At 30.1% G+C, this 19,431-nt stretch overlaps 1 protein-coding gene across 1 annotated transcript in view; it reads left to right on the top strand.

The window, feature by feature from the left end:
• LOC145293300 (PGAP2-interacting protein-like) overlaps window positions 1-19,431 on the top strand; it is a 127,261-nt gene that overhangs the window by 91,364 nt on the left and 16,466 nt on the right. The window contains exons 6-9 of the mRNA XM_080139931.1: window positions 8,491-8,727; window positions 12,341-12,418; window positions 17,866-17,942; window positions 18,736-18,838. Of these exons, the coding sequence (XP_079996057.1) occupies window positions 8,491-8,727; window positions 12,341-12,418; window positions 17,866-17,942; window positions 18,736-18,838 (495 nt within the window). The remainder of the gene's footprint in view (window positions 1-8,490; window positions 8,728-12,340; window positions 12,419-17,865; window positions 17,943-18,735; window positions 18,839-19,431) is intronic.

Raw genomic sequence — 19,431 nt, 5'->3', positions numbered from 1 at the left:
TACTTAAGGGGGCGGTTCATCAGGAATTTGTTTAGGTTGGACTTGAAGGCATCCAAGTTGTAGTCAGGTGGGAAACAGGCAAACGGAAGAGAGTTCCACAGTCGTGCAATTCTAAGAAAGAAGTTTTATTCATGGAATCTACGTTTTGATTTAGGCACAGATAAAGAAAATTAATGACAGTGGTTTCAGCTAGATGAGTGTTTTTCGTGAAAGATTGGCGAGAGAGGAGGGGGGGATTGGAGCTCGGACGAGCACTTCCCTTGGAAATAACGATAAAATGGCAGGCTCGCAACATCCCTTCTGTGGGAAAAAGGTTGCAGGGAAGAGAAAAGGGCATCCCCCACTTGGCTACAAAGTCTATTCTGTACTCTGTCAAGGCAGGATCGGCTGTTTTTAGCAGCTCCCGCCCAGATGTGGCAGCAATACTCCATCCTTGAACGTTCTTGGCTTTTATATAGATAGAGAATTGCATCAGCAGTGAGATATCTTCTGGAGTGGTAGAAGGGTCCCACCATTTTTCCAGTAACCTTGGCAACAGAATTGATGTACGTGTTCCATTTCAGATCAGGAGTAAAAGTCAATCCCAGAAGCTCCCTAAGACGAGAGCCATCCATTTCAATTGATGCCAGATGGGGATCAGTGTTGATGATGTAAAGATAAATTTAATTTGTGATAATTTTCCATATAGTTTAAAGAAATATTAAATATCAATATTTCGAAATTAAATATGCATTTATGAAAGTTATATACAGGTAAGAAACCTACATAATATAACTTCAGAATGATATGATTATCTTAAAGTTGATCATGAAGTTCGCCTCTAAATATTTTAACTGTTTAATTTGAAATTCACAATAAATTAAGCATATTTATGAGATTTTGTTGGCAACTAAAAATGTTTATTTTTATTTCATATTTTTTTTTATTTTTAGGTTCCAGATTTATCCGTGTATGTATATGCGTGCGTGTGTGTGTGCTAATATAATTAACATTATTCAGTTTGTTTCTTTTTAAACAAGTTTAACATCCATACCCTTATAAATTTATGTATATTGCAAACAAACATAAAATTAAACGCCTTACATATTATCTCATGTTCCTACATAAAATGCTATAAATCTTAAAAAGAAACAAGTTTTTGTATTTATTTTCAGCATTTACTTCAACTGTGTTTAATGTGAGTCAGGCTAGGTAGTAAGTTATGAAAATATGTTTATGGCAATTAGTCGGCATAGACTTCCATGTTTCATCATAGGGAATTGTCAGGCTAAAATGCATTTTAGCTTGACGATTTTTGATACCATATTCCTAAGATTAACTTCTCCCTTTTTTGTGGGATGGAGGGTGTATTGTATTATATTGTACCAAGCATTAACTCCTCATTTGGGAGGGGGGGGTATATCCTCCTTGTCATTACCTTCTCTTTAACATCTTTTATGTAGTTGATGCACTAACCATGTAAGTGTATATATATATATATATATATATATATAATGAGCAAATAGTTAATAAAACATGTTAAAAAACACTTTGAAATGAATTAAAAACATTTAATCTGAAAAGGAGACACTAGATAAGTGGATAGTCCGTAATCCGCTGAGTTTCGAAGAAATAATTTCCTTCTCATCAGAGGGTAGGAATTAGCAAAATGCGGGATCGGATCTTCCACCAGACTATCCATTCATGTGTAATCACCTTTTTCTTCACTATATTGCCTCTGCTTCACTTTTTTTTGTTTTCAAGTAAGATCTTTGACTTACTTGTCTCATCAAATACTTTTGCATGCAAAATCCGATCCCACATTTTGCTAATTCTTACCCTCTGATGAGAAGGAAAGTATTTCTTCGAAACTCCACAGATTAAGGACTATCCACTTATCTAGTGTTTCCTTTTTAGATTAAATATGTTTTTAACTCATTTCAAGGTGTTTTTTAACATGTTTTATTAACTGTTTGCTCCTATTATAAGCTCTATTTCCTATTTGGTTTTATCAAGCTTTTACATCTGGCTGAGATAATTTTATAAATATTAATTCTTTAATATTTATAATTTACTTTAATTTTACCATCTTGGATCATTTTGGTAAATTTAATTGTAATTTTTATTTTATATATATTAAATGAAAGATGAGGAATAAAAGTTATGTATAACTTTTTATATCATCAGAACAATAAGGAAAAGTAAAGAAAAAAAAACAATTTTGGCCATGGCATTTCAAAGTTAAATGCTTTTCATCAGAAAAGAAGGGTCAGAATTATGCAAATATAGAAAAACTGGCTAAGTAACATTTAGAAATGAGAATGAAGGAATAGGATACTATGGTAAAAAGTAATTAAAGGTAGGTACAATATTTAAATGCGTCACCAACAATTGTTTTTTTTTTTTAATACTTATTTTATTTCATATTTTCATTTTTTTTTAATTTTTTCAAAACATTGAAATAATTTTTTTAAATAGTTTTAACATGTTTAAGACGTTATGTTTTTAAAAGTATCCTCTTCAGAAAGTTTGTAAAATATTAAAAAAGTAGAATTTTTTTTTTTTTTTACACAGTGATCACCATTTATCAAGGCCCGGAAGCCACTCAAGGATAAGGGTTATTGCAAGTACATTAAATAGCGTTTTCACTGACCATTTTAATGGCAAGAGATATTCTCAAGAAGTCGGGAGATTTCTAAGTGTTTCTATGGGTGAATGTCTCCCCTCCCCTTGTTTATTGGGGTCAGTACACGGTCACTGAATGTTGTTGGTCTTTACTTTTTACTTTATTTTCCTGTTTTTACTTGTGTGGTGTGCATTGACGCTTGATCATATAAGTGTGTCTGTGCTCGTGTATTGGGGAGTGTGAGTTACATTTTTAATTTTACAAACTTTCTGAAGAGGACGCTTTACATGAAAACGCCCGAAACAAAACTATTTCAAAAAATTATTTACATGATTTAAAAACTGAAAATATGAAATAATAAAATAAATATAAAAAAACATAATTGTTTGTGACCCCCCACACACACACACACACTCATTCAAATATGCATTTTTCTATTGTTGGAATCTCTTAACTCATATATATATATATATATATATATATATATTTACTTGCAAAAGTACCAGTCATTGACGGGATTCAAAAACAGCCTACAGAAAATGGACTCTGATTTATGAAAGTATGATAGGTTATGAAAAGGAAGGGTTGTAAAGAGATAGCTTCGAATTTGGGGGTATCAAAACCAAAGCAAAATATAAAGAAAGTAAAAATAAAATAGATAAACCCCATAATTTATTATACCATACCTGTTCACACTGAAACGCGTATCACAATATTCTGTGGATCTATATTAAAAAACCTTGTTAAACTTTGTGACATATTTCCATTCTATAGAGGTCAGGTGCGAACGAACACCCCATAATTATACCATATTTCTTCAAACTGAAATATAATTATCAAAGTATACTTACGCAGATAGATATGAAAAATCTTTAAGTTTGTGCCTATTTCCATTCTATGGAGGCCAGGTGCGAACACAGACCCTCACAATTTTATTATACCATCCCTGTTTAAGTTAAAACATACTTTTCAAAGTAATCTTATGTACAACTGTCAAAAACACTTGTAAACGTTTTTTTTTTTTTTTTTTTAAATTTTTTATTTCCATACTTTGTGGACCAGGTGTGAACGTAGACCCCACAATTTTAATGAATCACCATTCTGCCAGATAAAACATACCCATTCCTGTGTCTCGATACATTTTTTATCATTATATGTAATCAGTTTTTTAAAATAGTCAACCATATAGGAGCCTATTCGTGACCACACAAACACACACACACACACACACACAGCTTTATATATAGATTTATTTAATGTTTGTATCCATTTTTGTTTATTTACTCAGTGTTACATATGTGCTCAGCAGTATTATGCTTTTTGAATTGAGTGTATAAATGATTTGTCAAGTGCATTTAAGGTTATTTAAATATGCCGAGGTTTGACCTACTTCACCTATTGCCTAATGTGAGAGCAGAAAGCTGATTGGTTAATTGATTCATGAAAAATTTGAAGTGAGAATTTCTGCAGTTAAGAACTTAAGAGGATCATCATTTAAAACTGGATTGATACGGACACTTAGATCTCTTGCACCACTCTTGAAGATAGGCTGAATATATACAAGGCGTCTAAAAAAATGTAACAACTTGTTTGCTATGTTTGTGAAGCCCTTGTGCGTGTTATCTTTGTTGTCTGGACATCAATTTTTATTACATTTTTTTTTTTTTTTTTACATTTGTCTTTTGTATTTGGAACTTTTTCATTTCACGTTCATAAAGGTTTTGTCGTCATTCGAAGTGTGAGTACATTTTTTGTTTTTAGATACCCTGTATATAAAAATGAACTATATATTAAGTGGAAACATTGTCTTTCTCTTTCGAGTGTCCAACAATATGTTAAAAATATTGGATATGTCAACTTCCCGACCTGGCCTCAAGAAGCAAACAGCATCCTCATTACAGGGTGATATTACAATAGAAAGTAATGAAATTAAAAAATTTTTTTAGTCATAAATTTTATATCAAAAATTACCTTTCATGAGATTTCTGCTAGTACAGATACTACACTCTGAGTCTATTCAGAATAGTTAACCCAGTGTAATGTCATGTGTGAGTGTAGAAATGCTAACATCTAAAAATGTTTTAATTAAAAAAAAAATTTTGTTCAACTAAAATCTAATTTCTTTTTTTTTCTTTTTTTTTTTTTTGTTCTATTATTTTACTGAAGTTTGATTTGAAATACAAAATAAAATTTATGACAATTGGTTAGTATATGGAATGGATGGATAAGCATGCAAACAAACTAATTAAAATAATGGCAAGACACATCCTTATAGCCACCAATGTTTTGGTCATTTAACCTTGCTCTTAGATTAATTTTTGTATTAGGATTAACCTATTCGGTCCCATTGTAAGTAGGACACCAAGTAATTCGTCCGCCAACAAAAGGAGGGTGGAACTGTAAATTCATCCTTGTCCGTCCGCACTTTTCTCAATAATTATACCTTGGAATTTTTGGAAATTTTGCACAAACATTAAACATGATATGAGTAAAAAAAGTAACAGAACAGATTTTCCGGGGAAACTATGCTCCCCGCTCCCTCCTAGGGTTGCCTTTTGGGTCAAAATGGCTAAAATTGCCACTTTTATGCTTATTGAAATAAATTGATGCCTTGGATTTTTATAAAACTTTCTGAAAAGTTGTAACTAACTGATTTCTATATAATTTTGTTTGTCTATATTTTGCGATAACTGTTTGGGCTCTTTTGGGGCAAATAAAAACACTCCATTTTTGGGACTATTTTACCATATTTGTCCAAAATTTTCTGTGTATGTCTATGCAGCAGTTTTGCATGGTGTTGAACTCAAATTTAAATATGTTAAGGCCTTGGGACTTTGGGAACTAGGCGGGGGGGGGGGGGGGCAAGGATGGACTTGGTCATTTTTTTGCATGGTACCGAATTCAAATTTACATGTTAAGGCCTAAAACTGCACTATTTGTTCATTTTCACCAGGATTTGATGTCTTCTGGGGCTAAATGGGTGGGGGGAAATGCTGAATTTAGTCATTTTTTTTTTTTTTATGCCTCGTTCACTGTGCACTTACAGGGGACCCTGTATGCTTCACTTGTTTCTTTTTAAAATCTATAAGATAATAAATGATAGCACTGCTTGTTACATAATTACTCTGAAGGATAAAATTCCTCTATATTCAGAAACTTCTCTCCAAAAATTGTTGAAACCCTCCGAAAAAATTCTTGTGGAATTTGCTAAAATTCTATTTGTTTGATGAATAAACTTATATAAATTAAACTAGCAATAGAAAGCCAATAATTTATTGCCAAAAGTGCAATGTAACTCTTTGTGTGAACTGCTTTGCTCCTTACCATAATGTGTAAATTTTATCCTGGATGTATAACCTCTGTATTTCTAAAATATATTACATGTACTCAATGTCATATTTATAGGAGAGTTAATATTTTGATTTCTTAATTAAATAATTTTTTGTTTCAATTTGTGTGTTCTGACCTATTTTTAGTCATTACACAAAGTTTCAACTCGATAGTAAAAAAATTAAGATACCCTAGGACTAAATGGGTTATAGTCAGATTTAATGACCAAAATATCTGACTTTTTGAGATATGTCTGTAATTATTTGAACTAGTTTGTTTCCATGCTTACCTACTAATTCCATATGCTAATAATTTTATTATTTTACTGCGATTTAGTGTTTCTTTCATAATAATTAATACTAATTATCTTGAGTACAAGTTTGTATGTGACATATTGGATACTAATATAGACTATGGAATTCTTATGCACAGTTCAAATCCAAGTGTACTGATTACATTTGGTAATACAGATAGGAGAAACACATTAACCCTTTTCTCCAGTAATAAAAAAAAATTTTCATTTTCAGCAACTTGTTTTAGAATTGATGTGTTTTGGTATTAAACAACTAAAAAAAGGTTGATACGCTGTAAATCTAATCAAACAAAATCTTTCAATAAATTACTAAATTTTCTTATAGTCTAACTTTATCTAAAAAGTGTCAAAAGCAACAATTGGACTAACATGAAACTGAATATAGCATTCATAATGGTTTGATAACGTTTTTAATATTAACAAAAAAAAACTAAAAAAATTTATATAAAAAGATGAAAAGAATAAGAACAATGAAAAAATAAACTATATTTTTCCCTAGTTGGTCCGCCGACAAAGGAGGGATTGAATCGAGTAATTCACTCACGTTCATTTGTTCACACTTTTCTTAATAACAACACCTTGGATTTAAAAAAAAATTTGCACAAACATTAATCATGGTAAAAGTGAATTTTTCACTAATGGAGGGGGGGTGGTCCCGTATGCTTGACTTCTTTAAATAGTAAATTTTTCTCATTTTAAAGAAACTAGTGAAAGTTGGAGAAGGATGGAAATGATATGAGAATGATGCAATGAATATTTAATTTTTGTCTTAAGTCAAAACTCTTTGCCAATAACTTTGCAAGTTCTACCCTTTATTTTTTTTTATTTTATTTTTTTTTTTACATGGAGTTCACCACTTATCAAGGCCCAATGGCCACTCAGGGATAAGGGTTATTGTGTGTACAGTAATCAAAGGGTTAGTGTAGCAATAGTATTGGAGAATTGGTAAGGTGTCATTACTTAGGGAAGGCGGTTCATCAGGGATTTGTTTGTGTTGGACTTGAAGACATCCAGGTTGAAGTCGGGAAGGAAACAGGCAAGCGGAACAGAGTTCCACAGGCGTGCAGTTCTAAGAAAGAAGCTTTGTTCATGGGATCTACATTTTGATTTAGGCACAGATAAGGAGTGGGGAAAATTGTTGACGTTGGTTTCAGCTCGTCGGGTGTTTTTTTTTTAAAAAGATTGGCGAGGGGGGACCAGAGAATGGAGCGCAGACGAGCACTTGCCATGGAAATAACGATAGAACAACGGCAGGTTCGCTACGTCTCTTCTGTGGGAAAGAGGTTACAAGGTAGAGAAAAGGACATCCCCCACCAAGCCACAAAGTCTATTTTGTACTCTGTCAAGGCAGGATAGGCTGCTTTTAGCAGCTCCCACCCAGATGTGGCAGCAGTACTCCATCCTTGGACGTACTTGGCTCTTATATAGATAGAGAACTGCATCATTAGTGAGATATCTTCTGGAGCGGTAGAAGGATCCCACCATTTTCCCAGCGACCTTTGCAATTACCCTTTGCAATTAGGGCTGCCTATCCCCCTTCCCCACCGTATTTCCTCTTGTGACTGAAAACACTATGCAACATACAAATATCTGTACATCATATTGCCAAGCTTATCAAAAACCTTGATACCAGTAAAGCAACTGACCCCAGCAGCATTCCAGTCATAGTGCTCAAAAAACTTAAACCGAAACTCCCATACTTACAAACGTTGTTTAAACGTTGCCGTAAAAAGAAATGCTTCCAACACCCTGGAAAGCTTCATCAGTCTACCTCGTATTTAGCTCCTGGATATGACCTTAAACTATATCCAGTGGTGAGGCACCAGCTTGCGGGCTTTGGGGAGTGTGGAGACACCCTTTAATTGCCATTGCTCCCAGGTCCACTCTGACCCGGAGTGGTAGTACCTGTTAGGGTTCCAACTATGGGTTAAATAGAAACAGACTTCAAAACAACAAATATATTCTACTAAAAAATTTTTCTTCAAAATCTTTGAATTCGGCATTAAATAACCCAAAAAGGAGGTGATATGCTGTAAAACAAAAACAACCAACCAACCTCATATTCAAAGCTTCCAGAGATTGGTCATCTCTCTCAGTACAGACGAATCAGTCTCGTACATCATGAGTAAGTTGCTGGAATCTGTGATAAACCACCTTAGCAACTTTAACCTGTCAGTTAAAGTTTTAGAATCATTAGCTGAGAACTTGTCTGTTGAGTAATATTTTCTTTTTTGTTTCATAGGAGGCCTGTTCCTTGCAGTTTTTACATTAACCATTTGGCCACACATGGTTGATCAAGTCACGAGGTGTCCACCTGGCCGCACAATGTTTGTGTCCATGCTAACATGGGTCGCTGAAATACTTTTCTTTGTCTGGACAATTGCCTACAATTTTGTCCCTGGTGGATTTTACACGAGAGAGCATACGGATTATCTTATTGCTTTCATCTCAATCACATTAATCGTTGGATATTTTGTTGGTAAGTTATTCTTTAAAAAAATGCTTTTTTTTCATTTTTATTTTTTTTATATATATATATATATATATATATATATATATACCAGCAAGAGTACATAGTATTGTCTTTGTGACAAAACCATATGATACCCCACTCCAACAACCTCAACATTATGTTCTATGGATTTTTTTCTTTTTCATCTTCGCTTCTGCCCATGAGGTCTCTAACATTGTCTGCTGTCATGGGGCAGAGGAGGGGTCATGAGTTCACAAATATATAAAAATATGCAAATCACAAAGCAATGGCCAACGACTCTTTATCTGAGAGTCCATCTTTCAAACTCCTATACAAATCACAAATATATACAAATCACAAATATATAAAAATATACAAATCACAAATATATAAAAATATACAAATCACAAATATATAAAAATATGCAAATCACAAATATATAAAAATATACAAATCACAAATATATAAAAATATACAAATCACAAATATATAAAAATATACAAATCACAAATATATAAAAATATACAAATCACAAATATATATAAAAATATGCAAATCACAAATATATATAAAAATATGCAAATCACAAATATATATAAAAATATACAAATCACAAATATATAAAAATATACAAATCACAAATATATAAAAATATACAAATCACAAATATATATAAAAATATGCAAATCACAAATATATATAAAAATATACAAATCACAAATATATAAAAATATACAAATCACAAATATATAAAAATATGCAAATCACAAATATATAAAAATATACAATCACAAATATATAAAAATATACAAATCACAAATATATAAAAATATACAAATCACAAATATATAAAAATATACAAATCATAAAAATATATAAAAATATACAAATCACAAATATATAAAAATATGCAAATCACAAATATATAAAAATATACAAATCACAAATATATAAAAATATACAAATCACAAATATATATAAAAATATGCAAATCACAAATATATAAAAATATACAAATCACAAATATATATAAAAATATACAAATCACAAATATATATAAAAATATGCAAATCACAAATATATATAAAAATATGCAAATCACAAATATATAAAAATATGCAAATCACAAATATATAAAAATATGCAAATCACAAATATATATAAAAATATGCAAATCACAAATATATATAAAAATATGCAAATCACAAATATATAAAAATATGCAAATCACAAATATATATAAAAATATGCAAATCACAAATATATATAAAAATATACAAATCACAAATATATAAAAATATGCAAATCACAAATATATATAAAAATATACAAATCACAAATATATAAAAATATGCAAATCACAAATATATAAAAATATGCAAATCACAAATATATAAAAATATGCAAATCACAAATATATATAAAAATATGCAAATCACAAATATATAAAAATATGCAAATCACAAATATATATAAAAATATGCAAATCACAAATATATAAAAATATGCAAATCACAAATATATAAAAATATGCAAATCACAAATATATAAAAAATATGCAAATCACAAATATATATAAAAATATGCAAATCACAAATATATATAAAAATATGCAAATCACAAATATATAAAAATATGCAAATCACAAATATATAAAAATATGCAAATCACAAATATATATAAAAATATGCAAATCACAAATATATATAAAAATATGCAAATCACAAATATATAAAAATATGCAAATCACAAATATATAAAAATATGCAAATCACAAATATATAAAAATATGCAAATCACAAATATATAAAAATATGCCAATCACAAATATATAAAAATATGCAAATCACAAATATATAAAAATATGCAAATCACAAATATATAAAAATATGCAAATCACAAATATATAAAAAATATGCAAATCACAAATATATAAAAAATATGCAAATCACAAATATATATAAAAATATGCAAATCACAAATATATAAAAATATGCAAATCATAAATATATACAAAAATATGCAAATCATAAATATATAAAAATATACAAATCATAAATATATAAAAATATACAAATCATAAATATATAAAAATATACAAATCATAAATATATACAAAAATATACAAATCATAAATATATAAAAATATGCAAATCACAAATATATAAAAATATACAAATCACAAATATATAAAACTATACAAATCACAAATATATAAAACTATACAAATCACAAATATATAAAACTATACAAATCATAAATATATAAAAATATACAAATCACAAATATATAAAAATATGCAAATCATAAATATATACAAAAATATACAAATCATAAATATATAAAAATATGCAAATCACAAATATATAAAAATATGCAAATCACAAATATATAAAAATATACAAATCACAAATATATAAAAAATATACAAATCACAAATATATAAAAAATATGCAAATCACAAATATATATAAAAATATGCAAATCACAAATATATATAAAAAATATACAAATCATAAATATATAAAAATATGCAAATCATAAATATATAAAAATATGCAAATCACAAATATATAAAAAATATGCAAATCACAAATATATAAAAAATATGCAAATCATAAATATATAAAAATATGCAAATCATAAATATATAAAAATATGCAAATCACAAATATATAAAAAATATGCAAATCACAAATATATATAAAAATATGCAAATCATAAATATATAAAAATATGCAAATCACAAATATATAAAAATATGCAAATCATAAATATATAAAAAATATGCAAATCACAAATATATATAAAAAAATATGCAAATCACAAATATATATAAAAAAATATGCAAATCACAAATATATATAAAAATATGCAAATCATAAATATATAAAAATATGCAAATCACAAATATATACAAAAATATGCAAATCACAACTCCAAAGAAAACAATACTCCGAGATTTCTGTAAATATTAGTTGGACTCTGGATGCATGTGTGACACCATTGGGGGGAAACTACCCTCTAAGCGTTAACGTATATTTCTTAGTTTTTCTGTTGAAGCAGCGTCCATTAATTAATTTATGCTCATCTTGATCTCCGAAGGCTCTTCCAACCTAATCTAAGCCACAATCTGCTTTTGTCCAACGCACAGCTATTGTCAATCAAACTCTGCTTCCGTCAGCCATAACCAAGTAGAACTCTTAAATAACTGACAATCATTCTTAATATTGCCCATACGGAAGATTGAACCTTGAACCTCCAGAACACTTATACCTACAACTGAACATTTACCAAGTATTTTATTCATTATGCCATGAGTCTTTGCAGACAAACATTGTGAAAATGAAGTAATCATTAAATGCAATGGTATATCAGCAGTTTTTCTGACACAATGCCATTCAAACTTATAGAAAAGAAATAATCTAATCCATTACTATGGCAATATGTGCAGTGCTTGTTGTGAATTCACTACCAAGAGAAAATAAAAATATAGAAAACTCTAGATCAAGTACGTACCTGTGATGAAAAGATATCGTACACCAAAAATCATGTAAATTGCTGATTCGATTGTTTTAATTTGAATTTTTTTTACTCAACCATTCTGTTTCCCTTTCAGGTGGTTCAGAGTTTAGTAACTCCTACGTTGCTTATATAAACTTGAAAACTGGTGATTGCAGCAAACTGGCAAAGAAAGGTAAACACTTGTAGAGTTCATACTTGTCTGTCTGAAGCTGAAACTATACTACTTCTTTAAAGTACTATTGTATTTTTTTTTTTTTTTTTTTTTTTTTTAATAAATTTTGTATCTGTCTGCCCAAGGTTAACAAATTAATCATTTGCTTTTCATTTTTTATTTTTTTATTCCAAAGCTTAAAGGTTTGCAATTTTAAAAAATTGAACATGTTAAAAAAATCTACAAACACATTTTGTTTTTAGTAACGTTTTTATTTTTAAGAAATTTAATAGCAAAAGTTTTTATATTTATTTAAATAACAGTAATTGATAATTTTCTATGAATAATTTTGTTGACTATTGATGGATAGATAATATTGATAGAGAAATATTTAGAGACATATGGAAGTAACAAGTTTAACATGCAATCAAATTTGTTTACAAATAGTTTGGCAAGAAACAGAATTGACAAAATGTGGGGATAGAATCAGAATCGGAATAGAAAAGAATAAGAATAGAATCAGAATAAGAATCATGCACTTGTCAGAATTTTCTGGGCACTTTACGTAAGACTCCAGAAGGTGTCGAACAAAAGTGTTTATTTAGTTGACCATTACTTCAGTTATTACAAAGATAATGCAATGAAAAATAAATTGAAAAAAATGAAGACGATATTCTTTTTGGTACAAAGAAAATGCAATGAGTAATTATTGCTAACGTTAAGAAAATTCAAATAAAAAAAAATAAAAAAAACTTATTGTAAGGAAAGTTTCATGAATAAATATCCTTTGAATAACTGATAGCAAATAAACAAAAAATTTTATACTATTTTTTTTTTTTTCCTAATATAATCGACCAATGATGACACTTAAATGTTTTCTTAAAATAACTTTGGCTGTTACAGTTTCATTGACTCAGCGTTTCAACACCTTTCTGCATTTTACATAAATTGTCCGGGAAATTGACAGTAGCACAGTTTTTATTTAACATCGAAAATGTTAACGGAGAATCAGTCCAAGGTGTTTGGAATAAATTTGTAAATTTTTTTTTTTTTGATGTTCTTTCATATTGATGGGTTTGAGAGTTGGAAATCTTGAAAAAGTGACCTGCATCATGATTCGCAGTAGAATCAAAAATTAAAAAAAGCTCAAGTGTTCCTTGAAGACCATGAGAAATTCATCAGGATTGAAAAAAAAAAATGTGATAAGATAATGCAAACCTTGGCAAGTGGAATGTTTCTCGAAGTGACGACTACGAAGAAAGCAGTGAATAAGAATTTTCACTAGACATGCAAACATTGCGAGGGCCAACAACTCCAAGTGAACCAAGAATTTACGAAAGGCAAGAAACTAACGCACGAAATTGAGCAGAGAATACACTGGCTTTACTCGGAACAGGCAGAAAATATGAGCAGCCTGCAATTCGCAGAAAATCCTGCGCATCATAAAGACCAAGTTCCCTGAAGCTGTGGTCTTTAGACATGTTTACAATGAAAACCATGTTATGGCAAACCATATCTTTTAAAAAGAGATTCAAACAATTAAGATGGTTATATTGAGTTGTTGTCAGGCGGTGAAGAAAGTACATGTGGGAAGATAACAGAACTCTGCTCCATTGTCACACCTTCAGGTAAACTCTGAAGTGGCTGAGAACTTCCACGATTTTAATAGACCTAATATCTGACTCCCTCACAACGGATGGCCACCCCATGGATTATTATGTGTAGAGAAAGATATCAACTTTGTCTGCAAAACCAATGATGAACTGATTGCTAAGGCATTCATCAAAGGACACCATGAAAACTATGCTTCAAGTTCAGGTTCTAGAGGCCATGTTGGAGGCTGAAGGTTCTAGAGGCCATGTTGGAGGCTGAAGGTTCTAGAGGCCATGTTGGAGGCTCAAGGTGGCTTATTGAGTTGTATTTGTTAAAAGATCCAAGAAATGCACTTTAAATTTTGACAATATATCAATTATTAGCCAAGGTATGACCTTTTCTTCATTCCCAAAAGGTGTCAAATTTGTTCTAAACACCTGACCAAAATGATAATGAATTTCACAATGCACAAAAATGACTGTAAAAATAAGATTGTGGTCAATATAGACGTGGAAAAGTCCAGTGATGCGATTCATATAAATCGTTTTCAATCCTCTCATAATATTATCATCCAACTTTCAATATATCCATCTCATTAATCCATATCCTTGAGTAGCTTTTAGCTTTCATAAGCAGTAACTTATTAGTAAATGAGAAAACTTAAACAATAAAAAACAATGTCAAATTTGTGTTTTCCATGATATAAGCACTGTTTGATTTTTAAAATAAACTATGCATGAAATGTTTATAAGCCAAATTTACAATGCAATATGAAATTAAACAAATATTTGTTAAAAATTAATATTTCAGTGAAAAACATCATTTTTAGAATTTTATAGATCTTTTTCCTCGCATGGACTCTCTACTATTTTTTCTTTAATTTAACATTATGAAAAAAAGAAAAATGTATAAAATTCTGAGGATGGCGTCTATCATTGAAATATTAATATTAAATAAATATTTGTTTAATTTTTTTTTTTTTTTTTTTTTTTTTACAAAGGCATCACCACATTATCAAGGCCCAGGGGCCACTCAAGGATAAGGGTTAAAGAGTGTACAGTAGAAATTGGTCAATATACTAATCATTAGTAATGAAAATTTGGTAAATTTGATAACTTATATGGAACGGCTCATCAAGAACTTATTTACGTTAGACTTGAAGACAACCATATTGTAGTCAGCTGGAAAGCAGGAAAACGGAAGACAATTCCACAGGCGTGCAGTTCTAAGAAAGAAGCTTTGTTCATGGAATCTACGTTTAGGTTTAGGCACAGATAAAGAGTGGGGGAAATTATTGATAGTGTTTACAGCTAGACGAGTGTTTCTTGTGAAAGTTTGGCGAGGGGGGACCATAGATTGAAGCTCAGTTGAACACTTTCCATGAAAATAACGATACATCAGAGACAAACTCGCAACATCTCTTCTGTGAGATAGAGGTTGCAAGGAGGATAAAAGGACATTTCCTACGAGGCTACGAAGTCTATTTTGAACAAGGCAGGCCAAGTCTTTTCTAGCAGCTCCTGCCCAGATGTGGCAACAGTATTCCATCCTTGGACGTACCTGGCTCTTATATAGATAGAGAATAGCATCAGCAGTGAGATATCTACCGGATCGATAGAAAGATCCCACCATTTTTCCAGCGGCCTTGGCAACAGATTTGATATACGTGTTCCATTTAAGATCAGGAGTAATGGTCAAGCCCAGAAGCTTGTCAAAACTTGAGGCCTCCTGAAGACGAGAGCCATTCATTTCAATTGATGACAAATGTGGATTAGAATGTTGATGATGTAAAGAGAGAAGCTTGGTTTTAGATGCATTAAAAGTAACCAGCCACTCCTTTCCCCATTGTACTATGTGCTCAAGATCAGAGGAGAGAGAATTGGAGAGAACTTGGTCGTTTACTGTCTTAGATGTGGTACCATAAATGGTAGTGTCGTCAGCATAAATGTCTACAAATGATGTAAGGATATGATTTGGAAGATCATTAATGTAGATCAGGAAAAGAGTTGGGCCCAGGATGGATCCCTGAGGGACACCGGCATTAATACTGTGAGCTTCTGATTTTTGCCCCTCAACTACTACTCTTATGAACCTATCAGAAAGAAATGATTTAATAATTGAGAAGACTTTTCCAGCTATACCATAGCTAGCGATCTTATGAAGTAAACCTTTATGCCATACCCTATCAAAGGCTTTAGATATGTCAAGAGCAATTGCCCTAGAAAGATTGCCACCGTCGAGAGATTTGCTAATCCTATGCGATATAACTGTAAGGACATCTGCTGTAGATCTAGCAGAATGGAAACCATATTGAGTGTCACTAAGAAGGTTATTTTTGTTGAGATGGTTGATTACTTCTGTATTTAACACAGATTCTAGCAACTTACTCATGACGCACAGGAGACTTATTGGCCTGTACTGAGAGGGGGATGAGCGATCACCTGAATTCTTAAATACAGGGCATACTGATGAGATTTTCCAGGGAGATGGGAAACTATTCTCCTTAAGACAACGTTTAAACAGTTTTGTAAGTATGGGCGCTAGTTCAGGTTGAAGTTTTTTGAGTACTATAATTGGAATACCATCAGGGCCAGTTGCTTTACTCAAATCAAGGTTTTTGATTAGCTTCGCAACATCACGTACAGATATACGTATATCACAATTTCATAATATTGCATCATAATTTGGCTTTTAAATGTATTTTATACATATTTTATTTTAATAAAAATCAATGTTTTTTTTGGCTATAACTGAACAGTCACTCATAAACTTTGAATAAGAGTATGAAGCCATATGTAATTCATTTGCTCATACTTTTGTTGTTGGTTCATATTGTGAACAGCTTGTCTAAAGCCAATATAGCATACAGCTAAAGTATTAATGTTAGTCAATTTAGTGTCTAACAAAATTATTAATCTATATGTGGCATCTTGGTCCAATGATAGAGAGGTTTCAGTCATCTTTATAAATGTTCATCTCCAAAACTAATGTACAAGAAAGCATAGTCCTTGTTCAGAATTGCATAAAAATAAAGATCTGTATGATGTACATACGCATGACAAAAAAATTATCATATTCCAAAAACCATGTTAATTGATCAATGATTTTTATAAAGAAAACCATTAAGTGATTCATGGGAATTTATAAATATTACCACATAAATGTAGCAAGTTTTAATTATTGTGAAGTTATCTCCTTTTGTTAAGATTGTTTTCAAAATGACAGATAAGACATGCTCTTATGTTACTCATATTAAATTTTAGTTTCTTATTTACAAATAAAACTACTTGATCAATTTACATGATTTTTGGAATAAGATTGTTTCGTCACCTATACATGCATACAGGTTTTTTTTTTTTTTTTTTGCATTTTTGTTTTTTAATATAGGGGAATTTTGGCAAGAACCAAAAATATTTTATATATTTTTATTTGTTTTTTTTTTTGTTTGTAATTTTTTTTATTACTTGGTTACTTAAGAAATATTGTTTCTATTTGTATAAAATAAAATACGCATCAAGTGCGCTTGAAACCAAATCACAACGTAATATTAGGAAAATAAACAAATATTTTACTTGTTTGAAATTTTCACAAATATATTTCAGAGGTATACTCCATCTTCAGTGTATTGTTTTTTTTCCTTTTCTTCCTTGCCATGTTGTAAATTTGGAGAAAGAAGTCTTTGTAAAGAGCCGTGCGTTGTATCTTTTTTTTTAAATGTTTGAACTGCGTAGGCAACACGAGAATAACGTCAACGTTTCTATATGAACTTTCATCCTTTCGTTTCTATTTGTATTTTTTCTTATCTACTCAAGTATGGCTAGAATTTTTAAAACTTATTTTACTATCTAAGTTTTCTTGATCTTATCTTTATACAGTATTGTTCATCATTACCTGTGTTGGTCTTTTGGGGTTTGGTTCAAGGTATCGAGCTCAAAAATTTGAACCACCAAAGGTTAGTATATATGTTTGTGTATAGTCTTCCTTTTCTTCTGTCCAATAAAACATACAATTTTGTTTTTGTTTGAATGTTCTTCTGTAACGAAAATCTAATTTATAAAACTCGCTATATCTGTCTGTTTCCATATTTTCAAACTATCTCCCAAAATAAGTCGTAAAGCAGCGCTAGGGGTTTCAAATGATTGGATTTTTTATGAACTATTCTTTTATGGGCCTTTAGCCGATTAAAATAGTTTTGAGGTCAAAATTGAAAAAGTTGTTATTCATTCAACTTAGTTTATTTTTAATCAGTTCAAATGCGTGTTACATTGCTACAGTAGTAACGTCACCAGCTTTGAATGCTACAGTTTTGCTTTAGATTTTGATTCTCAATGATGGCACCCCAAAATTTTTTTTTTTTTTTTTTTGAATCACGACTCTAAAATAATATATACAAAATCTGGACAAATTAAAATATCATATTTAAGCGTATTTTACGACCAGGCAATAAGAAACCCCATACATTGGAATCCAAAAATGACGTTAAATTTATTGGCCTTTATAAACTGTGCATCACTTGCACTCGGGCTTAAATAATCAAACATAAATCAAACATTGATGTTATTGCTTTTGTTTTTTTTTCCTTTTGCAAAACTCAATCATGTTCTGTAGAGTCTAAAACAAAAACAATTTCTTTTACAAAACAATCATAAATTTGTTTTTAAATTTTTAAAAAGTCTGTTCTAGATTCTTTTACTGTCAAAATTTCTCATTTTAATTTTTTTTTTTTTTTTTTTTTTTTCATTCAGCCAACAAAGATCTTTACTGCTGCCATTTGGACTTTTCATTTTGGCTACGATAACTATGGTTGGCCAAGTATGGAACGGGCTGAAAAATTGTTACGAGAAACTGGTAAGATTCTCTTTTTGCAATTTAAAAATCTTTATTTTGTTATTTGAAGTCTCTTTCCCTCATTCTTTTCTCTAATGAAATTGTTAAACGTAAAGATTCCAATCAAGTTTTTTTAATCATGTCCAACTACTGCTTCCCAGGATTGAATATATATATATTTATATATAATAATTTGGAATTTAAAATGGAAAGGAAGAAACAAAATGCTCAACGATTCATCTGTTCAGTGGATTTTATTCAAGCGATTGTTTTTAAATATGAAGAATATCCTTTCAAATTCCAGTTAGTGTCGGATATTCAGGATAGAAATATGGATCGTTTTGTCACCTTATTGTAGTTATTCCATTCATGAATTAGTTGTAGATTGTTTTTAATTTGGAGTATTATAGTTTGGTTTCCAGATAATGGTGGTTCATCAGGAGAGAATACAGTGTTTCAGGGCCAACCTCATGAGTTATTTTTTTTTTATGCATTTTGGTTCCCCTCACTGGTGAGGTTACAAGTAAAGGAAAAGTTAAAAAAAAAAAAAAAAATGGACATTTAATAATGTTTCTATTTCGATTAATAGATAGAATTTCATATGTCAAAAATGT

The sequence above is a fragment of the Euprymna scolopes genome, chromosome 14, assembly GCF_053919585.1.
Source record: "Euprymna scolopes isolate OS-2025 chromosome 14, ASM5391958v1, whole genome shotgun sequence".
Classification (NCBI taxonomy): domain Eukaryota; kingdom Metazoa; phylum Mollusca; class Cephalopoda; order Sepiida; family Sepiolidae; genus Euprymna; species Euprymna scolopes.
This window is presented reverse-complemented; position numbering and strand designations above follow the sequence as displayed.